Source organism: Orcinus orca, chromosome 10, assembly GCF_937001465.1.
Source record: "Orcinus orca chromosome 10, mOrcOrc1.1, whole genome shotgun sequence".
NCBI classification, from domain to species: domain Eukaryota; kingdom Metazoa; phylum Chordata; class Mammalia; order Artiodactyla; family Delphinidae; genus Orcinus; species Orcinus orca.
The window spans coordinates 67,436,072-67,462,542 of record NC_064568.1 but is presented as its reverse complement, the minus strand read 5'-3'; the positions used below and the strand labels follow the sequence as shown (position 1 = coordinate 67,462,542).

At 49.7% G+C, this 26,471-nt stretch overlaps 1 protein-coding gene across 6 annotated transcripts in view; it reads right to left on the bottom strand.

Moving 5' to 3' along the window:
• PPARD (peroxisome proliferator activated receptor delta) overlaps window positions 1-26,471 on the bottom strand; it is a 77,016-nt gene that overhangs the window by 14,228 nt on the left and 36,317 nt on the right. For 2 of the 6 annotated variants that reach the window (XM_004267688.4, XM_049715992.1), the window contains exon 3: window positions 12-242. In XM_004267688.4, the coding sequence (XP_004267736.1) occupies window positions 12-141 (130 nt within the window). In that variant the 5' untranslated portion in view covers window positions 142-242. Of the gene's footprint in view, window positions 1-11; window positions 243-18,119; window positions 18,857-18,894; window positions 19,042-19,326; window positions 20,149-26,471 lie in introns of those variants that run through there. The other 4 variants (XM_033424185.2, XM_033424186.2, XM_049715991.1 and 1 more) reach the window with 4 other exon arrangements.

Sequence of the window (26,471 nt, the reverse complement as noted above, 5' to 3'; positions counted from 1 at the left end):
CTCCCCCTTACCTGTATAGCTGCTGGAAGGAAGTGAGTGCCCTGGTCCCCCATTGAGTTCTGGGGCTCCTTCTGCCCTTGCCACTTCCTTTTTCTCCTCCTCTTCCCGGACCTCAGGGGCTTCCTCCGGTGGCTGCTCCATGGCTGATTTCCCCTCGGCACCACACCTGCAGGCCCGGTCATAGCTCTGGCATCTTCTGGGTCTGAACACAGATGGACCTCTACAGGGCAGTTCCTGTCAGCCTGGGCAAAGGAGAAGACAGGGAGAGGTTGGGGAGGGAGGGTAGAGGACGAGAGGGTGATGGAGTGGGGCAGGATCGAGGGCCGCCATCTGGGGGGACTGGAGGGGCACTTCTGCCTCTCCTGCCCTCGCAGAGCAGGAGCGACTCATCCCTGCAGTGCGAACCTCTAATCCTGCCATCACAGGTCACTGCCCCTCCACCCTTTGCCCACCTGGCTCTTGTGGCAGGTTTGTGGGGTTCAGAGCAGCTTCCGTTAGCCAGACGGGGTGATACACCCCTGTGCCACCTTTCCCCGCATCCTGCTCTTTGAGCCTCCTGAACCTACAGGAGCCACATGAGAATGACTTGAGGGGCTTTTTCAAATTTTCCAGTCCTCTTGGAGATCCTGATATGCATCAGACCTCCCAACCCCCATCCTGTCCCACCAGCACCCAGGCCCAAGAATCATCGCTCTCCTAAGCCACCTTTCTTCAAGGGAGTTGAACCTACCCTTCCCGTGTTTGGGTGTGGGAAAAAGGCACGAGCCCCTGCCACGCTAGGCTCACAGCTGACAGCAGAGCTGCAACCAGACGCTCAATGCAGAGCCGTCAGGCAAGGGGCGATGCACTCTGTCCTGGAATCTGGGTTACTGGGTGGTGACCTCCATGTCTACATCACCCAGGAGGGGGCAGTTCCAACCCTCAGCAAGTAAAATACTGTCCACAGATGCCGCAGTCAGAGAGGGTAAGGCTACGGGTGCTGTGGGAGAGAGTCCGCCCGGCAGGGAACACCTCTCAAGAATACGGCCTGAGAAAAGACACTGAGGCAGCACAGTGAGGAGTGGTGAGGGCCCCTGTTGGCTGAGGCGTGGGGTGCTGAAGGAGAGAGGATTTGAAGGGCGGGCTGGGAAGGTGGGTTTTATCCAGGCGTGAGCACTTCAAATGCCCTGGCGTAGGGAGTGTGTGTAACTAGACCCAGTCCTGTGGTGCTGCAGGCCTGGAAGATTAACAGCAGAAAAGACCTGCTTTAGGAAAATTCAAGCACCTGTGGGACCTTACCTTGGATGTTCCACAGGCAGCTCAAACTCAACCTATCCAAACAGAAGCCACCATCTGGCCCTAAGCCCGCCCTTCTCTTCCTCTGGTAATCTCTACTTTAGTGACCCAAATGCCCAACTACCCACCTATCAAAGCCAGAAGGTGGGAATCATTTGACACTCCACACCCTCTCTCTTCCTCCTCTAGGCCTGCACACTTGGCTATACTGGAATCACTGGGGAGTTTTTGTTTTTTTTTTCTTTTTTGGAGGTTTGAACTTGAGTAGGACATTTATAAAAACCTAGACAGGGGCAGTGTCCTCCCCAGCCCAGGTGCCAATAGGCACAGCACAAGAGACTACAAACGCAGCAGGGGAAGGTGGACACTCAGGGTGTGGGAGTGCAGGCACCCCCACTTCTGGCTCAGGGATTTGGGGAGTAAACAAAACCTACTTGGAGAAGAACTGGGGAAGAAAACCAGCAATTGCCTTCTTCTGTACGGGTGGGGACAGGGAAGGAGGCAGGGACAGGGGAAGGAGGCAGGGACAGGGGCAGGAGCATTTCACATCACTAACCTAACTTGGGAAACTGCAAGGGACCATCTTCTACTGGCCTTAAGAGGAAGACAAGATGGATGATGGGAGAATCCACAGGAGGGAGAGGAGGAGAGGGAACGTGGCTAGGGGGCAACAGCCCCTTCCCTTCTGGGCACAGGAAGGCAGCCAGGGCACCAGGTCCAGGCAGTGACCTCACAAGGACAGCACAGTTTTTGCAGCTTAGATATCACCCACCTGCCCCCACCCAGCTACTCATTCTGTTCGCTCGCTGGTGTAGGGCCACTCTCCGGCCCCGAGGGAGTGGATGGCTCTGCGGCCTGGGGCCCTGCCTCTTCTGTGTCTCCTCCCTTGGAGGCAGCGCTAGCCTCTGCCCCTTTGGCCTGGGGCTCCTGGCTCTCAGGGGTGGCGGCAGCCTTCCCTTCCAGGGCAGTGCCTTCCTCGCTGCAGGCAACGATCTCCACTGGGGAGTTTTTAAATATATGGATGCCTGGGCTCATCCTCAGGGATTCTCATTTGATTGGTTTGGGAAGCAGCTTGGGCATCAGGATTTTTTTTAATTAATATTATTTATTTATTTATTTATTTATTTCACTGCATCGGGACTTAGTTGTGGCACATGGGATCTTTTGTTGTGGCGTGTGGGCTTCTCTCTAGTTGTGGCACGCAGGCTCAGTAGTTGCGGCACGTGGGCTCTAGAGTGTGCAGGCTTAGTTGCTCCGCAGCATGTGGGATCTTAGTTCCCCGACCAGGGATCGAACCCATGTCCCCTGAATTGGAAGGAGGATTCCTAACCACTGGACCACCAGGGAAGTCCTGGGCATCAGGATTTTTATTTTTAATTCCCCTGGTGACTGTAACGCACAGCTAAGCTTGAGAACCACTGTGCCACAGCAAAGCAACCTCCAGCTGATGGTAAATCGTTCCCTCTTAATCATTCCTTTCCACAAGGCCTTCATTTTCCCTTGTTTGGATTGACACAATGACCTCTTAATTGGTCTCCTAAAGGCAGTTTGGAAATTCAGTGCTAGGGTCTAAGACCTGGGGAGTTGGGGATCTGGAGATTTGTCGGGGGCAGGGGGGGATTCTTCACTGACGTGACAGGAGCAAGAAGGAATTCATTTCACCAAAGGAAAGTGACACGTCAAGGGAGGACAGAGGAAGAGGCACCAGAGCAGACAGTGAGGCAGTGGCCAGAGACAGGAGAGACTTGGGACAGCCGGGTGTCTCAGAGACAAGGGAAGGGCTGTTTTTTGGGGGGAGTGGGCGGTCAACCATCTCAAATGCTGCAGAGTTCAAGGGTGATAAACTGACACATGGCCAATGAATCCGGTGACTGTGAGGTCATCTTTGACCTTGTTATACAAATTTCAACCAAGTGGTTGGGATGGAAACCTGAGCTCTGAAGAATAAGTGGCAGCTAGTAAGCTGGGACAATGAATAGAGACTAATTTTTTAATGAATATGTCACGGAAAGGAATGTACAAGAGGATGTAGCTTGAAAAAGTAGCAAAGCCAGGAAAAGTTTTTTTGGAATAGAGGAGGCTCAAGTAAGCAGTGGCTAGCTAGAGGAGAGGTCTTCAGAGAAAGACAGTCTGAAGATTCAAGGGGGAAGCTGGGGCAGGACGACTGATGGAAGAGGAATAATTCAAGGGCACAGGATGAGGAAAATACAAAGTATCGCAACAGTGTGTATGGGGGTGGTGGTGGCGGTGTGCTAAAGCTCATAGGGAATGACTTCACTCTTGTTAGTTAACTTAAGTAGGAGGAATGGTGGTCTACTGAGAGTAAAAGATGGGACTTGAAGAAAGCAAAGAGGCTGAGTGGAGGTACTCTGGCAAACATGATAGGGAATTAGCTGAAGAGAAATAAAAAGAATTGTATAGTAGGGCTATGGTAATTAAAATAGTGTGGTACTGGCACATGAATAGATAATCATTGAAAGAGCATACACAAAGTCCCTAAACAGATACAAATGCATATGGGACTTTAATGTTATAAAAATGGCACTCCAAACCAAAAAGAAAAGATGGATTCTTCAATAAATAGTATTGGGACAAGTGAATAACCATCTGGATCCCTACCTTACATCTTATACCAAGACAAGGTCCAAATAAATCAAAGCTTTTAAAGTTAAAACAAAAATACATGAATTATAAAAAGGGTTGAAAAGCTAAGTGGGAGAAGAGCTAAGGTGGATACTAAGCCCATAAAGCTTAATGGGTAAAAAAATTAATAAATTTGATTTCATAAAAATACAAACTTACTACAAGGTGAAAAAACCATCATAAGAGAAAAAAAAAACCCAGATAATAGACTGGGAAAAGTATTTGCAACTCGTCAGACAAAGGGCTAATTGCCCTAAAGTAGTTCCTACAAACTATTAAGTAAAAGACCAGCAATCCAATAGAAAAACGGGGCCAGGATACAAAAAATATACACAGAAAAGGTATATACACTTAGTTCTTAAACATATGAAAAAACGCTCAATATCATTCATAAAAGAGAAATGCAAATTAAAACAACACTGAAATATACTTTTTACAATCAGATTAAAACAGATGCTAACCCTCATGGGGCTTCCCTGGTGGCGCAGTGGTTAAGAATCTGCCTGCCAATGCAAGGGACACGGGTTCGAGCCCTGGCCCGGGAAGATCCCACATGCCGCGGAGCAACTAAGCCCGTGTGCCACAACTACTGAGCCTGAGCTCTAGAGCCCGTAAGCCACAACTACTGAAGCCTGCGTTCCACAACTACTGAAGTCTGTGCACCTAGAGCCCATGCTCTGCAACAAGAGAAGCCATGACAATGAGAAGCCTGCGCACCGCAAGGAATAGTAGCCCCCGCTCACCGCAACTAGAGAAAGCCCACACGCAGCAACAAAGACCCAACACAGCCAAAAATAAATAAATAATTTATTTAAAAAAAAAACCCCAAACAGATGCTAACACTCTGTGGCTAAGCACGTGGGGAAACATCATCTCACATGTCCCTGTGGAAAGGTAAATTAGCACAACCTCTAAAGAGGGTAATTTGGCTACATCTATCTAAATTACAGGACACATTCCCTTTGATCCAGAGATACCACTTCTAGGTTGTATCTTACAGCTATCCTTCCACTGAAGTACAGTGACATAAAGTATTAGCACAAGATTACTCATTACAGTATTACTTGACCAGTATATGTGGGGAACAAGCTAGATGTCCATTAACAGGGGACAGCCATAAACAAGAATGATGATGTTTATGGACTGATTTGGGAGTATCTCTAAGATATATTAATAAGGGAAGAAAGCAATTTGCAGAATGAAGTGAAGAGCTATACTTTGCACAAAGAAGATACAATGAAGCTGGATTTGACTGTGTATGTGTAAGATAGCGCTGGAAGGCTACTTAAGAACTGGGAACGCTGGTTGCCTCTGGGGAGGGAATTGAGTGTCTGGGTCACTGATGGGACAGAGATTTTTCACTGTACCTGTTATTTTTATTTTATTTAAAAAAAATTTTTATTGGGGTATAGTTGATTTACAATGTTGTATTAGTACTGTACCTTTTAAATTCTGAACTATAGGCATGTTACCTGTTCTAAAAATAATTTAAATTGGAATAAAATAAAAAAGCAAAACTTACAAACAATAATGTGAAAGATGAGAGGGCATGATCAACGTTAAACTGCTCAAGTCCTTTTATTTTTCAGGAGGCAACTGGAGATGTTGATGAACTTTACAGTTCAGTCAAATGTACACAGAAAAATTTCAAAGGTAACCACTAAGACACTGTAAATAGAGTGTATAATTTCCAAATTATTGCAGCAGAATGGGAAAACTTGGGAGAAGTCATGTAAAATTCTAGTTTTCAGACTGAGAAAGTCTCACAGACGGAGACATTACAACCAAATGCAACGTAGGGTGGTGGACTGGATCCTGGAACAGAAAGAGGACGGTGGTGGAAAAACTGGGAAGTTCCAAGTAAAATCTGCTTAGTTTAGTTAATAGCATTGTACCAGCATTCATTTCTTAGCTTTGGTAAGTTTGGTAATCTTTACAATATTTCTGTAACCCTAGACTTTTTCAAAATAGAGTTTTTTAAAAAAGCTTTAAAAAATCTGGCTTTCTGGCTTCTTTTTTGGGGGGTGGGGTGGGGGGACCGCACTGCACAGCTTGTGGGATCTTAGTTCCCCGACCAGGGACTGAACCCACATCCTCCGCAGTGAAAGTGTGGAGTCCTAACCACTGGACCGCCAAGGGACTTCCCTGGCTTCTCTTGAAAATCGGGCAAACCTGGCCTGCATGCCCCTGCCCACCGCCCATCCAGGGGCTAGGCAGTGGCGGCCCCTTTACCTGGAATCGCGCTCTCCACTGGCAGTGTCTTCACTGCTTCCAGCTGTCACTCCTAGGCTGCTTTACTCATTCATGATGCATGAACTGCCCCCATTTGCAGGGATGTGAGTATGGTTAGCATAAAGCGGTTCCTCAAGTATCAATCCCTGATCATCCCTGAGCATTAAACCTGGGAATCACCAGACCCAGAGCAAGGGAAATGCTCAGAGGTGCAGTTCCGCCACATGGTTCTGACCAGGAACGAGGAGCCGCCACCTGGGGCAGTCACTTCCAGCTGCTACCCGATTCCAATTCCCCTTCTTTCTCACTGAGTCCCCATTTTCTCTGGATCAGCCACGTGCCTAGCTACACACTCAATTTCCCAAACTCTCTGGCAGCTACAGTGTTCATGTGACGATTCTGACCAACAATATGTAAACAGAAATCTAGGGATTTCCCTGGTGGTCCAGTGGTTAAGACTTCGCCTTCCAATGCAGGGGGTGCAGGTCGGATCCCTGGTCGGGGAGCTAAGATGCCTTGCGGCCAAAAAAAACCCCCCTAAAACATAAAACAGAAGCAGTATTGCAACAAATTCAATAAAGACTTAAAAAAAAAGAAAAAAGAAATCTACTAGAAGGTCTTCTGGAAACAGAGGTCAAGAGGGTGGGGCAGAAAGGAGTAAGGAGCCGGGTCACCACAGCATCACGGAGCTGCTGAACTAACCCTAGAATGCCTGTCTCCAGACTACTTATTAGGTGGAAAAAAAATTTTGTTTTTAAATTTATTTATTTGGCTGTGCCGGGTCTTAGTTGTGGCATGCAGGATATTTAGTTGCAGCATGGATGTGGGATCTAGTTCCCTGACCGGGGATCGAAACTGGGATCCCTGCATTGGGAGCGCAGAGTCCTAACCACTGGACCATCAGGGAAGTCCCTAGGTGGAAACATTAAATGCCTATTTCACAAGGCGCTGTTTGCCAGATTTCGGGTTCGTGCAGTTGAACACAATGCTAACTGAAATAGTAGCAGGATAAAAAAGGAGAGTGGGACTGGGGGGAGGGGGTTGGTGACAGCACTGTAAAGGACCTCGGTGATCACCAAGAACAGTGTGTGACCGTCGTGGCTCGAATAAAATGCTCTACAAAAATTGGCGATTATCTAAATAACAAGGATCACAGATGCTGATTCTTCATGCTCCACAGAATTGAAAAGCCTGGAAGTAGAGGAGGCAGGGGCAGGTGAGTGGTGAGAGACCCTCAACCAGGCCTGTGGCTGAAGGGGCTACAGGAGGCTTCTGAGGAGCAGCGTCACGAGGATGAGCAGCACGGTGACAGAGGGGCCAGATCATGGGACACCCAGGAGCCAGAAGCACAGTGGTGGCACTGACCTCAGGAGTAAGCGGATGAGGCTGATTAGAACAAACTGCTTGGGGATCCGTGTAGCCTGGGTGTCAGTGGACACGGGGAAATCACACAGGCTGTGGTGATGAGAGCCAGGGAGAGAGGGGTGTGAGGACTGCAGGCACACCAGGCAGGTGGAAACAGAGGAGGAAAAACAACACTTCCCTGTACAGATACTCGACAAAATATTTTCTCACATATTCCCTCATATCTTCTGACGCTCTGAGTGACCCTGGGAGATGGGACAGAGGTCACTGTTGGGACTGAATCCTGGAGGGAGGGGCAGGAGCTGACTGAGTTCCTACTGCATGGCAGGCTCGGCCCAATCCTCACAAGTCCCCACAAGACCAGCCCCGTGGTCTCCCCTGGGCAGATGAGGAAAGTGACAAAAAGCCCAGGCCCGCCTGGCCTGACAGGCGTCTCTCAGAGAACACGCTAGAGGATGCAGCAGAGGACCACGGGGTGCAAACACCGCGGGGCCCAAGCCCAGCCCGGCCTCTGAGGAGCTGTGTGCACGGGGCCACCTTACACACCTGACGCTCCTGAGCCTCAGCTTCCCTTCCACATATCAGCTGGTAGAACGTTCTTTCACCATGACCAGAGGAACTCTTCTCAGTTTCTGGGGTGCAAGCGGTGGCCTCTTGAAATCAGATGGGATTCTGGGCTCTGGCTAGAGCTTTGGATTTGCGGCCAGGGTCTCTGGATTCCAGGTGGATGTTCCTTCCCAGCCCAGAGCTGTCCCTTCTGTTTGTGACCTCTTAAGGACAGCAGCTGCAGGGGGAGGGAAGCTGCAGTCTGGTTGCTCTAAAACCCACACACATCCCTTGGGCTGTTGCTTATTTGGATGCAACCCCATGCTGGGGCCCATCCCTGCAATTTGCCGGAAGCCATCCATTTTCACACAGCCCTGGGTGCTCCGTCTACAGCTGAGGTCTGCCCATCTCCCCAGTGCCTGCCCCCACCGCTGGTCTCAGCTTGCCCAGCCAGGAGCCGCTTTATTCCCTAGGCCCTCCCCCACCTCACCTGGGTGGCCTACAGGCTGGGTTTTCACAGGTAGCTGCCACCACAGCCTCCACTCTCCCTGCAGTGCACCCTGTTCCCTTCTTCCTTCCTTCAGTCCTGGCACTAAAAATAGCACCTGGCACTAGGTTTAACCTTTATGTGGCTGAGAAACCTTGGTTTTTGCTATTGCCACCCCCCAGCACTGTGCCAGTGCCAGAAACCCTCTGACTGTGTCACAGCTTTGCCCCACTTAAGAGGCTGCTGCTGTCCTCAGGACAAGGGTCCTGTAGCCAGAACGAGAGGGGTGCTGCTCTGCGGCCCTTGCACAGAAAATGGAGTCGCTACCAAAAGAAATTCTTACAAAACCAAATACCTGGGCTACTCTGATTCTGGCATTCACACACGTGTTGTGTGTATACATGCTCACAAAAGCCTGCCAAGCAAGCATCCCACCCTCTTTCCCCTTCTAGGAGCTAAAGTTGGGCAAGGGGCACGACTCTATCCATTTCCCACTGGGCAGGTAGATTTCACAGGCAGAGGTAGTTAGGAGCTTAACCCAGATGACCCAGAGCTCCAGAGAGGCCTGGTCTGGGGCTCGAGCGACCAAGCCACCTGGGGCCCTAATCCTTCCACCAAGTCCAGTCATCCTTGGGAAACAGAGCTTCCCTGACACCCAGCAGCAGGCTGTATGCTCTGAGTGGGCTTACTCTGTGTCAGGCCCCATTCAGCTGTGATGCATCCTGTCAGGCCTCTCCCTGCACCACAGCCTAAGGTGGGTCACAGCTCCAAGCCTCGTGTCCACCACCTCCATCACAATGGTACCAGCTTCCAATTCTCCAAGGGTTTATAATACACCAAACTGTGTGTATACTGACACATCTAATCCTCACAATAGCCCTAAGAGTCGGGTGCTATTATTATCTCCATTTAACTGATGAGGAAACTGTGGCACAGAGAGGGAAAGTAATTGAGTCAAGGTCACACAGTAACTGGAGGAGCAGGATTTGAGTCCAGGCAGGTTGGCTCAAGTCTTAATCACTATGCTGTGCCTTGCATGTGGTGCTGGGCAAGACTGGACCAGAAGCTGGTAAGTCCTTGCCCTGTTGGATCTGGAAGCTGCTCTTAGTCTCAGTCTGGAGCCATCATCCCTGAATCCTTTGTCTAGATGCCAAGAACTTCTTCTGTCAAGAACACCCTGGTTAAAGCCCTTCTGAATACTCCCTGCCAGAAAATGACTGCTGTGTGCTAAAGACAGCCATAAGCTCTGGTCCCCGGCTCCCTCCCCAGCTCTTCCCACTCGCCTCACGTGCAGCATCACTCTCTGAACAGAGGCTCACACCAGCCTCAGCCTGGAATGCCATCCCCGCCACTAGCTAAGGCCTACTTTCCTTCCAGACCTGCCTGCACCTCCTCCTTTAGGAAGCTCCCCTTGACTAGTCCTATTCTGTTCCTTCCTACTGCAACCCTGACTCAGGCTCTCCAGATCTGCTGTTACCACATCAAACTGCAACGTCTGTTAGCTGGTCTGTTCTCACCATGTTACCAGTTCCCCACACAATGCTCTCTATCTATCTTGCAGAGGTAGGTCCCCGGCACCTTGCACGGTGCCAGGCATTTAATTGGTGCTCAACGTATACTCTTTGAATGAATAAACAGACTAAAAACATTAACCTGAGCCACACTGTGTCCAGTTGTAACAGTTGCCACTATATGAGTTTTCACCTATTACTGCGCTTGAGATGCAGCGAGTACCCCGCAAAAGTTCATTCCACAGGCTTCTGTGTCAGGCCTGGGTTCAAACCCCGGCTCTGCCCCCCCTCTCTGTGACTTGGGGGAGACACTAACCCTTCAGTTTCTTAGCCCTAAAGCTGGCCTACTACCACCTAACCTGAGCGGCCAGTCATGCGGATGAGATAACCACACCGCAAATGCTTAACAGTGCTGGGTGTAAACACCTAACAAATGGGGCTATGGCTACTGCTACTGTCATCACTCCTGGCTTGCCTTAGGGGATGACATGGAGCAAGTGACATTCCAGGTCTATTCCAGGGACCTAAACCCAGAATTTCCCAATTCCCTGCCTTACAATCAACGGTGAGAAGGGAGAGCTGACAGGGCGCCCTGCTCTGGGTTTGCGCTTCTTTCAGAGAGATGGGCCCGGACCCTTCTCCACGTCTGCCCCTTCCCCCGCCCCTTGGGACGACCTAGTAGCTGCATTTCCTCCTTCCCTCACTGCAGGGGGGTGAGGAGCAGCAGCCTCTGGTTACAGGGCGGAAGAGTGCTCAGGATCAGAGAGGCCATGGGAGTGGGGCCTGGCCAACGCACTCCCAAGCTTCCCTATCAGTCATTAACCCAGTACTGACCCAGTGCCCTGGGTTTCCAGACCAGCAGCTCCACGGTGCTCTCTGCTCCCATTTGTCAATCTCGGTCACCCTACTCCCCTCAGGGCACGTGAGAGGCCTGTGTGGCCTTGGAATGGATTCACCCCAGCAGGTCCCCTGAGGCCAACACCCCAGGAGTAGTCTGGGAGCTGGGTTTTTTTGGTTTTTTTTTTTTGCGGTACGCAGGGCTCTCACTGTTGTGGCCTCTCTTGTTGCGGAGCACAGGCTCCGGATGCGCAGGCTCAGTGGCCATGGCTCATGGGCCCAGCCGCTCTGGGGCATGCGGGATCCTCCCGGACCGGGGCACGAACCCGCATCCCCTGCATCGGCAGGCGGACTCTCAACCACTGCGCCACCAGGGAAGCCCTGGGAGCTGGTTTTGTGCAGAGAGTATGGGAACCAGAGGAAAGTCTGCCAGACCCTTCCCTCACCCCCCATTCTAGAATTCTTCCAGTTCCACCAAGAGCCAGCCTGTCAGCCCTGTGGAGTGGAGCTAAGCTACAATAAAAGGAGAAGCCGGCCTCCTTTTATTGTACCTGAGAACGTGCCCAGAGAAGAGATCATAGTGGGCAGGAGGGCTCCTCAGCTGGGACCAGCGAGGGGCCTGACGGGTGGCCGGCTTCTGGCCACTCACCCCCATGCAGGTCAATGCGCCGAGCTGCCACGGACTGTCAGCAGTGGAGGACTGAGGAGATACTAAAAGTCGTCTTCACAGACAACAGAACCACAGCGATGTCAAAACATGCACATGATGCACAGGAACAAAACCGGAAAGACATGACCCAAATTGCTAATGGGGCTTCCCTCTGAGGGGTGATTCTTATTTTCTTAACTATATTTTTCCGTGTTCTTCAAATTCTTTACAATGAGCATGGGACGCTTTCATGATGGGGGGAAGAGAGGGAGATACGTTTAAGTGTTTCGAAGAAAGAAAACTGAATAATACACTGAAAGATACTGAGGAGGTGAAAGAAGGGCCTGCCCAGAGGCGAGCCAGGCCTCTTCTTGGCAGCCTGAGAGCTGAGGACCCTCCCTGCTCAGAGAAGGCTTTGGAGGTAAGGGCAGGGGTGCCAACGGGCAGAGGGCCACAGCTGGGGACCTTTCCAGAACCTTCTCACCCGAGGACCTCAGGAGCTACAGCTGCTGATGCCGCCAGTGCCCTCCGCTCTTCCTCTGGTGCCGGCTGCTGCCAGCAGTTTTCATTCACTCAGTTAACAAATATTTGTTAAGCACTCACCATCATATGCCCAACACAAACACCTAACTGTGAACGATGCCCAGGGCGCCGAAAGACCAACACCGCCACGTGAGCCTAGTGTGGCTGGTCGGGGAGGGGGTCCCGAGGACGTGGTCCCTGACTAAGAGGCAGGCAGGTGGGGGGACAGAGACCCCAAGAAGGGAGGAGGATGGCACAGAACCTCTGAGGGGTAGAAAGAAGGGCCGCGCGGCTGGCGTGCCAAGAGCACGGGGCGGCTGGGCTGGCTGAGGCTGGAGATCACCTGGGGCCTCGAAGGGCAAGTGAGGGATGTGGCTGTTTATCCGAAGGGCAGCGGAGAGCCTAGGAGGGCTATGAAGAGGATGGGCAGGGTGAGAGCAGCATTTGGAAATGAACTGGAGATGATTTCAGCTGGATTCCGAGAGGCCAGGGTGACAGCAAACCCAGCTGGGGTGTTGGTGGGAGCGAGAAGGCCACCTCCCAGAGCCCTGGAAGGCTGGGCTGGGTGCAGGAAGCAGCCGCCCGTTCCATTCCCGGGAGGATCCGGGCTGAGCAGCCGAGGCATGGGGCCCTTACACAGATTTGAGTGCGTCTCCTGTCACCTCACTGGCGTCCTCACTGAGGAGAGCGTCAGGGCAGGATTAGATACTCCAAGATCCCTTCCTGCTCTGACTGGCCTGGGCTCCAGCCTCCCAGCACTGTTCTGGTCTTAGGGATTCCTGGCTGCGACACACACACGTCTGGGGAGCAAATGTGGCACCTGGCACTGCTTGGCAGGAGGCCAACTAACACAAACAGCCCCCACATTCCTGGGCCCAACAACTCCATCCAAGCCCCCCAAACTTCTGACACCCAGCTCTCGCCGCCAGCACACCAGCCTGTGCCTCAGTGGCCCTGCTGTGTGGGGGTGTGTGGTTACGGGGCGTGCACTGGACACCGCTACTCATACCCCTTTCTTTTTAAGCAGAACTGAGACTTGGACATGGGCCAGCCCTTTAAAGTTCACAAGGCACCTTCATGTATGTGACCTCGCTTAGTGTGTTGAGCACCTACACTGGACTATTTCATCCTGACACTCCAGTGAGCCTGAGGGAAGCTCTAACTCCTGCAGCCATATGAACAAACTGGGTGAGGGGACAGAGGCTGGTGGCAAGGTGAGGGGTGGCGCACCGAGGGGCGGCCAGGCCTAGTGAGGGGGAACAGAACTCGGATTGGCCCAACTCTAATTGGAGGGGAGGAAGGCAGAAATGGGCGTCAGCAGGGCAGAGTGACTTCTGAACATCCCTGAAGGGAGAGGAGACACAGAAGAGCCCTACAGCTAAGTTCTGTCCAGGAGAAACTGTGACTTCCAAATTTAAGCTTCACCTAAAAGTGATCATGTCCTTTGACCTTGTAATTCCTCTCACAGGAAACTGTACCAGGCTGTTCGATGCAATGTCATTTACAATAATGAAACCAATTTTTATAACAACAAAAAAATATTCTTAATAATGAAAAAAACCCAGAAATGACTCAATGCCCAATAATAAACGAATGGATAATGAATTAGGGCACCCCCAGAAAATGGAGTATTATCCAGCCATTAAAATCATGTTTCCATAGAATATTTAATAACTTGTTAAGTGAAAAATAGCAGAATACAAAACTACAGAGACAGCATAGTTCCCATAAAAATGACTAGAGAGGGACTTCCCTGGTAGTGCAGTGGTCAAGAGTCGCCAGCCAATGCAGGGGACATGGGTTCAAGCCCTTCCTGGTCTGGGAAGATCCCACACGCCATGGAGCAACTAAGCCCGTGCGCCACAACTACTGAGCCTGTGCTCTAGAGCCCGCGAGCCACAACTACTGAGCCCACGTGCCACAACTACTGAAGCCCGCGTGCCTAGAGCCCGTACTCTGCAACAAGAGAAGCCACCACAATAAGAAGCCCGTGCACTGCAACGAAGAGCAGCCCCTGCTTGCCGCAACTAGAGAAAAGCCCACACATAGCAACAAAGACCCAACATAGCCAAAAAAAAAAAAAAAAAAAGGCTAGAGAAAGAGTGAAGTTTCCTTGTACGAATAGGGTGGTAGGTGATTTATTATTTTTATGTTGCTCTACTTTTAAAACTTTCTGTACTGAACATGTATTATAGTCATGTTACTTGACTCACCAAAGCATGGGATACATTGCTGGATCCTTTCTCCTTTACGTCTTTTCTTCACTTGGCTCCCAGGTTTTCCTCTGACCTCAATGGCTGCTCCTTATCAATCTCTTTTGCTGGTGCCAGTCAGCAATTTTCTTCCCAATCTCTAAAGGTCTCTTTCATTCTCCATCTACGTTCCCTCCCTGCATGATCCTATGCTGGCTCATGGCTCTCAACACCTTCAATATGCTCATGACTCCCCTATTTATTTCTCCATTCCCAGCTTCTCTGAGATCTCCACATGGATGCCCACTGATGTCACAAGCCTAACACATCCAAAACCAAGCCCTTGACATTTCCCCTAAAGTCTTTCTCATCTCAGTAAGCGGCAACTCCAACCTTCTAGATGATCAGGCCAAAATGTAAGAGTCAGCAAACCTGGTTGCCTCTGCTTTTAATAAACACCCAGGATCTAATCACCTCCACTGCTAGGATCCTGGTCCAAGTCAACATCATCTCTTGCCTGGATTATCGCAACAGCCTCCTAACTGGCTTCTCTGCTTCTGGCTTCACCCCACTACTCTCCACGCAACAGTAAGACCGATCCCTTTAAGTGAGATTCTGTTCCTCCTCTGATCACATCCCTCCAGGCGCTTCCTGCCCATCTTTACACTGGCTTGGAGGTCTTCCAGAACTGGTGCCCCTGCCTGCTACCTCCCTCCCAGGATACTAGGCACCAGGCACGCGGCCTCCTTTCCGGTCCTGAAAGCAACAGGCATAGCCTGCCTCAGGGCTTTTGCAGCTGTCCCCTCCAGCTGAAAATGTTGTTTCACCATGGCTTGCTGCCTCACCTCTCAGGGTTTTGCTCAAATGTGACAGTCAACCTGACCACCTGATTTGAAATCACCCCAGCCCACCCTTGGGTACTTCTATTTCTCTTCCCTCCTTCAATTTTCTCTGTAGCTCTTACCACTATCTGGAGAGGGAGAGGGAGAGGGAGAGAGAGAGAGAGAAAGAAAGAGAGAGAGAGAGAGAGAGAGAGAGAGAGAGAGAGAATGCGCATGCGCATATACACAAATATTTATATACACACACACATACATGTATGCATGTACCTATACATATGTGTGTGTACTTTTTTACTCATTTGTTAACTGCTTGTCTCTCCCCAAAAGAATATAACTCTACGAGCCAGAGATTTTTCGTCTGTTACAATCACACTGATCCTCAAATGTTAGAGAGAGGTGACTGGCAGGCAGTAATTGTCCCACAAATCTTGCTGAATAAATGGATAACTTCTTACAGCTGGAAAAAAGCTTTTCGTTCCCAGCCCAGCCTGAAGTAGCCCCGTGGATATCATTTGTCCTCAGGCTTCAGTTTTCACGGGGTATTTGAGCCTGGTCTCCAGACCATTCCAGTCAAAAGAGGAGCTTATCAGGATTACGATCAATTGGTACAAATGGGTGGAGGGGAAAACACAGAGTCCAGAAGCAGCTGGCTGAGGAGGCCTCGGGCAGCTCTTTTGCTAATCTGCCAGGTGACCTTGGGGGAGATGGTTCATTCTTCTTGGCTCCATTGTTCCCATTAGGAAGGAGTGTTGGGCGTGTCAACACACTGTGACTCTAAAATCCTCGCACAGGGTAGACCTAGAGAGCACAACCCAATGGAAGGAGGCCCAGGCCATTCAGAGGCCTCAGCTCCTCTCAGGGCAGGGGTAGGGAGGTAGTTAACAAATCCTCAGGAGCCTTTAAAGTGTTTACACTCCAGTCCAGGAGGAAGATAAAACCAGTACCTGCAACCACCTTGGGGAAGGCTGCACACAAACAGGGGAAGGGGAGGAGGGCGGCTGAGTCCTTGGGGAGGAAATGGTCTCTTGCTGGAGGCCTCAGGGAAGGGTCAAGGCCAAGGAGAGCTGGGTTATCTAGAAATGATCTTAATAGTAAAATATGCTCATTAGAGAAAACACTTAAGGGTTCAGAGAAGAAAATAAAGTCAAGGAATGGGCAGATGACTTTTGTTTACACAGGCTGAGGGGTAGGGTGTTCTAGGTAGGGGGAATGCAGGCTCCTACGCCCAGGAGATGGGGGTGGAGAGAGACACAGCAGAGCGGGGTGGTGGGGACCAGAAAAGGCTGGGAAAGCCAGGATGCAGGCCAGGAGTTGGCCTACCTTCAGGGTGGGAGCTCTCAACCACTCCAGGGTCTTGCTTCTCACTTCCATTCCTGAAGCCCTCTAATGCTACAGTCTCCCGTATCCTGGTGAGTGGCCCTCCGTCAAACTAATTTCCATTCCTGGTCCTGTCCTGTCTGATCTCTGGTCACCAAGTCTCAGCCTGCACCTTCCTCCTCCCCAAAGCCATCTTCTCCAGATGAAGCAAAGCCTCTCCTTACTGCAGCTGGGTCATTGGAAGGTTTCTCAACCCCTCCCCCTCCTTGGTTTATCATGCTCTCTCCATGTGCAGCTCCTGAAACCCCCAATAATCAAGGTGATGAAGTCAAGTGCTGGAAGGGCAACACTTTAAATCTCAGGAGTACATTTTCCTTCTCTCTTTTCTCCTAAATCAGTGAGGGGCCAAAGTGTCATGAGACACTTTCCTCTAGGAGTTTATTAACCTTTGGATAAGGCAATTCAACAAATGATAGCAACTGCCCAGGTCCTGCTGAAATCCAGACCCCAGCATGACTCCTCTCTATCTGGAGGTGAGAAGGTAGTGGGACACAGTGGAGAGGGCACTGGTGCTGGACTATATGACAAGTATACTCCCAGCTCTGTCTTTACTATGCTGTGTACCTCTGGGCAACCTTCTAACCTCTCTGTGGCTCAGTTATCCCATCTGTGAGATGGAACTAATATCCACATGCCTTCCGAATGGAAGCAGCCAAACTCAGAGGAGACATTAAATATGAAAAACATTTGTATTATACAAGTTATATGCCAAAATGTTAATGATAGTTATCCCTTACGGGTAATTTTGATTTCTTCTCTTATTGCTTATCTGGTTTTTCTATAATGAATATGTGCTGTGTTTAGTAAGCAAAATAAAACAAAAAAAAAAGTTTTAAAAGCATGATACAAATATGAGATACCGTTATTTTAGAGAGTACCAAGATGAAGCAGGAAAGCTGAGGGAGTCTACCTCAAGACACAACATTCTGGCACATGCATGTCATGGGATCCTCTGCCGACCCTGCAGGTGGCACAGATGTGGTGCCACAGCAGGACGGCCGGAACATACAGCTGGGAGGAAACAGCGAGTAGTCAAACTGCATGTCTGCCTCACGCCCATTTTATGGGACTGCAACACAGAGCTGACAGACGCCTGCCCAACAACATAAACAACCGTGGAGGGTTTAGAATGGGAAGGAGGAGTGTGACGGTGGGGAGATCAATAGTCTTTACACGATTGTAGTTGTTTTTAAAACAAGTATCAATGTCTTCTGTAATGAAGCTGAGTAGAAAAGCCAGGAGTCTCCTTCAAAAACGCCTTGCTTTCTCCCTAACACAAGCTCTGGGCCTCGCTTGAGAGAAATCAGCTCAGGAACTAAGGGTGAGTACTGACAGCAGGAAGCGAAGCGAAGCAAAGCGAAGCTCAGCCGTGGTGGATTCAAAGGCATTTTCAGTACTTGCTTTCTGTTCTCCCTTTCCGTTTCGAGTGCACACCTGTCTGCTTGCTTTCTAAGGTCCCAGATAAGGGCCTAGTTAACAAATATTTGGAAAGCATGACGTCTCCCGAAGAGGAAAGGGAGAACCAGAGGTGAGGGGGTGAAAGGACAAAAAACAAGAGTTATCAAATCTCAGGGAGCCCAGAACAGACTTTTTGAACATTGAAGCACCTTGGAGAGTCAGAATGTTGGCCCATGCCCTCACCTTCCAATCCTCATAATAGTCTGACAGCAGCTTCCGGATTTTACACCTGCATGACAGCTTGCAAGAGCTCTGAGGAAGAAAACTGGTCAAAAACCTGCAATCTCACTCCTTAGGACTCAGGAGCCAGGAGGAGGGGTGTGTGGGACGAGATGGAGAAACGCCAAGATTGAGTGATTTAGTAATGACACTTGGGGAATTCATTCAGGGAGCGGAAAGCCTCACACGTTCGGTCATGTCAGGTTCCCAGTAAGGGTTCCAGCCTCACCCGGCAGGAGGATAGAAGGGGCTCCCTCAAAAGAATCATGTAAAGCACCGCTGCTTTGAGCGTTACAACCAGCGGAGGTGGGGGATCTGTTCACACCGCTTTCCCTCCGGGCTTCACTCTCCAGGGGCCCCTCGGCCCCTGCCTGCCCGGCTGCCGGAGCCCTGGAGGTCCCTCCAAAAGGCAGGGCCCAAGGAGGCCATGAACCAGGGGCAGAAGGACTTCCCAGAACTCCCCGCAGGGCCCACACAGCACAGCCTGCTCTTTGTTGGGCTGCTTTGGCCCAGGTCCTGAATTCAGTCTCTTCCCTCTGGAGGCCTGTGGGGATGCACAATGTAGGGAGAAGCAGCTGGAACTCGGGGAGGCTGACTCTCCTGTACTCTCAGCTCTAACAGCAACAGGAAAACATGGCCTTGACAAACCGTGTCCGGATTCAGCTGGAGCCACTGTTTTCCTCAAAACAACTGCTCTGGGGAAGGACACCATGAAAGTGTGAGGACAGACGCTACTCACCGAGCACGCAGGTGCTACTTGCCTGGGGAGAGGTGCTCACCGGGAAGGTGACAAGCCGGGGGGCCGGCAGGGGCCGTCCTAGGGAACTCTGGAGCTGCTGCCCGGCCCTTCTCCCTGGCTGCCTGCTCCAGAACCTCCGCCCCTATCCTGAGGCGACCAGAGTAAGTACGTGGTGTCTCCCCACCCACAGTGACCTGCTTGGCAAGGCTCCGCGCACCTTTCCCCCATCAGTACTTCCTGCCCCCACTCCGGCACCCAGGCACCCAGGCAGGCTGAGGCACTGCCTTCCCCCATCCCTCTGGACCATCCTGGGGATTCACGGGCCAATGTGGGGATCCTGGGCAGCAACCCGAACATGGGCCAAGGCCAGTGACCTGAGGCCCACACCTCCCTCCCTGGACAGGCGGGGCTGGACCGGCACCAGCAGCTCACCTCTGTCACACCTGTGCGAAAGCGTTTATTCCAAGGGTGGCGGAGGAGTGCCCGACAGCCCGCTGACCTTCCTATGGAGCCACCTGCCACGTGCGGAGAGCCCAGGTGGGACAGGCACCTCCTCTTCCCTCTTTCCCCACATCCTCCAGGTGCTGGTGTTCTTTTGCTTCTGAGCACTAGTGCCTGGTGCCACCCTAACAGTGACCAGCCACCCCAGACAAGGCGGACTGGGGTGAGGGCAAGGGCAGGGCTTTGTCCCAGCTAGAGCTGAGTCTGAACCCCAGCTCTGCCGCTCACTAGCTGAGTGGCCTTGGGCAAACTGCTTCATTTCTCTGAGTGACGATTTGCTTATAAGTACAATCGCCCAGCCCAGAGAGATGACATAACTTGTCTACAGTCATGGGGAGAGATGGCTGTAGAGCTGGGTTCCCAGTGCCAGTTTCCTGGCTCTCAGGGGTTTTCTGACTACACCAAGATGTTTCTCAATAGCAGGTGCAACTGACAGAGAAACTGTCTCTTTTCCAACATGGCTGTCAGTTATTCCTAAAAGTCATTGAAAAGTTCCTTCCAAAGTTCTCTGCCTTAAAACAAAAGCAGCCTTCAGAGACACCAACCTACCAGGTGACTAAAGTCAGCATCACCTTTACAGGGGCAACTGGCATCATCATGCCTCCTTATGTGAAGTAACAGGAAGCACTCATCACCTCCGCGGGCTCCCATAAGAAACGTTAACCGAAACCCGATGACAAGGAAACCAGAGAACAAATATGGAATGTGGATGATCTATGACATAATGTTAAGCAAACGTAACACTGTTAGCGATTGGTGAACCTCAGTAAAGGAAATACGAAAGTTCATTGCGCTATTCTGTCAACTTTTCTGTAGCTGTAACCTTTTTTAAAATAAAAAATAGAGAGGAAAAAGGCTATTCTGCTTTCAGCTCATCGCATGGCTCTGAGCCAACGAAGACTCAGTTGTGTCATGTTCAATTCTCTCCCCAGTAAGAGTCCGGAATAGAAAAATCCAAGCTTCTCTGCATGTCGTTCAAGGCTTAGCACAACAGAGACCTCAGAGTTTTCCAAGCTCATCTTCCACAAACCTCTACAACCTGAATCATCTTCGTCAGCCAAAGCTGTTTATACGCTGCCTCCAGCCACTGGTTGGAAACCCATCTGTTCAGTCAGCAACTTTCAAGGAGCACCCTCCACGGACCAGGCACCCACCTTGGGTCAAGTGCTAAGGGGGTCCCAGAGACGCTGTGCTGTACGAGACACAGCAGCTGCCCTGGGGAGCTCACCAGCCAGGAAACCCTATGACGCTCGGCTTTCGTCAAGTCCTGCCTTGTGACATCTCTCGATTAGTATTTCTATGCAAGACTTCCTTCCCAACATTTCTTGGGAAATTTATGTATTACTGAATCCCAAAGCCTGAGAAACATCAATTGAGTATTTGGGAAAAGGTATTATAATCCTCTTGTGAGAATTAAAGCCTAGCAATCAACCTAGGGATGTTACTGGTTCACAGGAATCCACTGCTTCAAGTCAAATCAAGAGCAAGAAACTAACATGCAGAGTTGAAGGTTAAGGCTAACATCTTTGGGAACCAAGACAGGAGTGCATAGGAAAGAAGTGACAAGAATTTAATCAAGTCCTCCTTGAAGCCACTGCCATGTTGTAAGTGTGTATTCTTGGCCCGCTCTGTTGCTAACAGTCATTCTTGCAAATATGTATTAACATATTTATATACATAGTATATACAAATTCTCCCAGTGGTATTCTAAGAAATAAGTTTGGAGGCAAAGTAAGTCCTTAAATTGGCAATTTTGACACGTGATTCTGTGTACTACTGTTAACGTTGTTAGGAGATTCACGAGTTAGGTTATTAAAATACTACCCAATAATGTTTACTGACATTTTCTAGCATTTGACTATTTGCTACAGAAGAAATACAAAGAAATGATGAGTATGTGGAATTCTAGGACACAAAATCAGAGCCATCTAAAATGTGAATTAGTAAAAGCAGTCTTGATTAGAAAAAGCAATAGTTAAACCAAAACTGGGGCAAGCAAAGTGTTTTCATCACTAAAAAAGGAAATGAGTTTATACAAAATGTAGCATGTACCTCCATGCCCAACCTGAAGATACTTTTGGACACACCCTTAACCAGTCAACCAACATCAATGCAAAATGAAAGAAATTCTTCTATATTCGGAACACTTGTCTATATCATGAAAAATTTTTCTACATTATGACATTTCATGAAACAAAGATCAAGAATATCAGAAAGGGTAATTAATGCTTTGTGTATTTTATTTTATTTTGGCCTTGCCGTGTGGCTTGTGGGATCTTAGTTCCCCGACCAGGGATCGAACCCAGGCCCACAGCAGTGAAAGCGCCGAGTCTTAACCATTGGACTGCCAGGGAATTCCCATGCTTCGTGTATTTTTTTTTTTTTTTTTGCGGTACGTGGGCCTCTCACTGTTGTGGCCTCTCCTGTTGCAGAGCACAGGCTCCGGACGCGCAGGCTCAGCGGCCGTGGCTCACGGGCCCAGACGCTCTGCGGCATGTGGGCGGCATGTGGGATCTTCCCGGACCGGGGCACGAACCTGTGTCCCCTGCATCGGTAGGCGGACTCTCAACCACTGCGCCACCAGGGAAGCCCCTTTGTGTATTTTAAAATTTCATTTTAGACCCACACAAATATGACCAACTGATTTTTGACAAAAGTGAACATCAATTCAATAGCGAGAACTCAACGAATGGTGATGAAACAACTGAAACAACTCAAATGCAAAAATTAAAAATAGAAAAACCTTGACCTATGTTTTATACCTTTTATAAAAATTAAGCTAAAAATGGATCATAAATCTAAATATAAATTAAAAGACCATAAACTTTTAGAAGAGAACACAGGAGAAAAACTTTGTGACCCTGGGTTAAGTTCTTAGATGTAACATCAAAAGCACAATTCATATTAGAACATTTTTTGATAAACTGGACTTCATCAAAATTAAAGACTTATGCTCTTCAAAAGACACCATTAAGAGAATGAAAAGTTAAGCCACCTTCTGGGGTGCTGGAAGTGTTTGCAGTTGGGTGATGATTCTGTGGAGTATATAAACGTAAGACTAAGACTAGTCTTAAGTAACTAGCCTTAGTTACTTAAGACTAATGCAGACTACACACTCTAACTGTGGGTATGTTATACCCCTGTTACAAAGCAAGCAAGAAGATAAATAAATGGCACATCCCCAGATTAAATAAATAAGTAAAATGCAACAGCAAGAAAGTGTGGAAAGGGCTATGGAGAATACAGAAACTTTAGGAGCACACTGCAGGAGGCTTATCTAAGGAAGTGATATAAGCTGAGATTTGAAGGATGAGGGGTGTTAAGGGGGTGAGATGTCCCAGGTGGGAAGAACAGCCTGTGCTGAGGCCCAGAGGCAGAGAGTGCCTGGTGTGCCAGAAAGTTTTGGGTGAATAGAGTGTAGAGTTCTGAAGGGATGAGAGACGCGATTTCAGACACCCACCTTCTTTCACTGTGTTGTTTTAGAAGCCCACCCAGTGAGTCTCTGCCTTTCTCTGCTCTGATTCTACCCACCTCCTTGCCTCAGAGTTAAGTCCACCCTTAGAAACTAGGAAGTCAAGGCTGCCCATGTCCGGGCCCTTTATCTGTCCTTCAGAGAACTGAACGCCCCAGCGAAAGGGACAGCTCACCACTCCCAGATGGGCTCTGCGTTCTCGGCCGACTTGCCTGGCTCTCCTTGGCCTTCCCTGGGAGTGCCTTTCCCAACCTGCTGGTCAGGCTGAAAGAAGTGCCATAACCCCTACTCCAGAATCATCCCTGCTTCTCCCAAGTTGTAAATAGTTCTTCCTCCAAAGTGGCCACCTCTTGTGTGGCTTCCATCACCCAGCTAGCTGTACCCTCGCCCTCTTCAAGGGCAGTCTCTGTCTTCCTCCTTTTGGCATCTCCCCTGTGGGACAGTTGTACATAGTCAGTTCCCAAATCAATCCTATAAACAATTTTTTTAATTGAATGAGGCTCTGGCTAGAGGGAGGGGGAAGGGTGCCACGGGGGATCATAGCAAAGGCTGCCTGGGAAAGTGTCAAGACTTTGGTGCTTCCAAATTCCCGACAGTTATTAACTTTCAGGATTCGGGAATGAGGAATAGAATTTCCTGGGAATTCCCCAAATTGTAAATTACTCTATAACTTTCATAACACTTTATTTATGAGTTTTTAAAGAAGAATGAGAGATCATGATAAACTGAACTATTTTTCTGTGAAAAAGTTTCAGAGGTTTTACTATAAAAGAAAATAAAAATATATAATAGTAAATGCATGCATAATTTATTACTAGGAACAATATAATGCGACAGGATTACATATTTTATTAACATGTAAAAATTATCTCTACCTGATATAGATATTTGATAACAAAATGTTAATGAAGAAAACATTAACATAAAATGAAAAAAATAAAAATCATTTCGTGATCTAAGGATAGTACCACAAATATTGAATATTTAAAAGTTATTCTTAAAGTGAAATTAAAATTTTTTATTTTTAAATTTCCAGACACTAAAATTTACCCTTTCTGGTGTGCAGTTCTGTGGGTTTTGGCAAACTCATAGTGATTAACCACTGCCATAATCCAGATAAAGAACTGTGCCATCACCCCCTAAAGAAACTGACATTCCCTTGTGCTACTCCTTTGTAGTAAACCTGCCCACATCATTTATCATTAACTCCTGGTCTGTTCTCTCTTCCTGTAGTTTTGCCTTTTCCAGGATGTCATACAAATGGAATCGTAAGTATATGGCCTTTTGCCCCTTCATTCTAACCCCAGCAAGAGTCCCCCAGAACCTGAGGATGTGGGAACAGTTGGCAGCTTAGTGGGAGTCTCTGGGATGGGAGCCATGTGTTTGAAGAGCCAAGTTCCAGGCCCATAGACAGTTAGAGACTGATGGCAGGAGTGCAGCCTGTTCCTGGACACGCCATGGCACTGCCAGGAGATACTGCTCCAGGAATGGGGTTGTCATTGGGAGGGATGTTTCTGACCAGGCACCTGGCATCAGCTACACTGTGCTGTCTCTGGCAGCTTGTAACAACGTGAACCTTTGCGAGTAGTAAAATCAGGAAGGGCCTTGGACAGCACAACCAACAGTCTGGGTTTGTTTTTATGGTAGCAGGGACGTTTTGAAGAGTCCTAACCCTGGAAGTAGATGTGACCAGATTTGTGGTCTGCCTGCAGACTGGGGAGGGGGCAAAGAATGGAAGCCGGGGGCCTCTGAGAGACTTTGGAGTAATTCAGATGAGAAAGGAAGAGGGTAGGTCAGGGAGGTGTTTGGCACTTGGATGACAGTACTTGGTTCATCTGGTACTTGGATTATTTGGATCTTGGGGGGACACTGGGGGGATGAGGGGATAGCTTCAAGGAGTCTAACTTCAAGAATGAGACCCCAACCCAGGATCCACCCAAACATAAGGCAGGAAGGCAACAGCAGAATCCACCACACTGTCACCTGGCTGCGGGAGTTTGTTGGTTGACCCGGAAGGTCCTGTGACTCCTCAAAGTCAAGGGTGAGGCTTCAGAATGGGCAGCCCTGGAGATGAGATGGGCAGACAGACAGGCCCCTGCAGACAGGTTGCTGCAGTCTTTCTCCCTATGTCCAGCACATGGTTGTTTCTGGCCCCAGGAAGCCCTGCCTTGTGCTGCATGGAGCCGGGAAGAGAGCAGCTCCTTGGAGGTCCTTGTCCTTCTGCTTTCTCCCTCTAGTTGCTTCTCCCAACCTTGGGTTTGCATAGTTGTCCAGAGGTGGGGAAGTCAGGCCACTCCCAGGCCTAGACCCATTTGGGCCACTTGGTAGGGTGGGTGGTATTGACCAAGTACTGTCAGCCCCCTGCCTCACCTGGCCAGGTCCGTGCTGTCCTTGAGGAAGCCCCTCCTTTAGGAAGCAACCAACCCCCACCCCGCCCAGTGGGGTCAGGTGAGTTGGCTGGGCTTCACTTCAGCTTCTCAGCCATAAAATGGGGCCACATCCCTGCCTGATAGGCTAGGGAGAGGGCATGACAATGAATGCTCAGGGCAAACTGTTGCGCACTATGCAGAGTATAACAACCACCAGTGAGAAGCTGCCTCTGGCTCTCCAAGGCTCCCAACGACCTCCTCTTGCCCACCAATCTAAGAGGCCCTTTGCCTCCATCACACAGTGCAAGAGCACTGCCACCACTTTCTTGAAGCCCTCTCCTCCGGGCGCTCTGCCCTCTGCTGCTCGCTTTTACTTTACCCACCCCTGAAACCTCCCTTACACACACCCTTCCCTGGGTTTATCCTTGGCTGGCTTCCCTTCTCACGCACAAACCACCCACTGGGGTTTTCGCACACTGTGACTGCATCTTCCATCTCTGTCCTGGGCTGCTCTCCTACTGACGGTCTCAACACCCCACGGAGGACTTGTAGGGCCTCCTAATGAATCCAAAATGCGATCGCTGATCTTTGTGCCGGGCCTCAGACATCCCTGACCCTTGTGCCTAGCAGAGTGCCTGGCAGGTGGCATGTGCTCAGTTTGTGTTTGCGGAGCTGATCACCACGTGCTTCTTTCCTCTCCTGCCACCTTCCACCTGCGACTCCTCCAGTGCTTCTTGTGCCATCAATGGGACACCATCTCCTAGTCACACAGGCTGAAACACCAGCACCATCGGGTCCCTACTCACCACTGACTTTTCAACCATCCACTGTCCCCTTCCCCTGACTCTGCTGCTGTCCTGGCTCAGGTCCTGCCCACCTCTCACCTGGACCTGCCTCTAGACACTCTCTTGCTCCAGTCCAACCTCCCTACTCCTGCTGGTGACATTCCTAAGCCCAGACATGATCTGTCACACCCCTGCCTACAAATCTCTGCAGGTCTCTTGTGCCCAAAGAATAAAATTCCAACTCCTTACATGCAGCATCCAAGGCCTCCCACATTCTGGCCCCAACCTGTCAGTCCAACCACAGTGGGAAAAAGCAGCGAAAATAACTGACATATACCAAGTGCTTCCCACGTGCCTCTTAATCCTTATAATAATCAGGACTACAATTTGACAGAGGAGGAAACCAAGGACAGGAGGGTTAAGTAACTTGCCCAGGGTCACAGTCCAAAC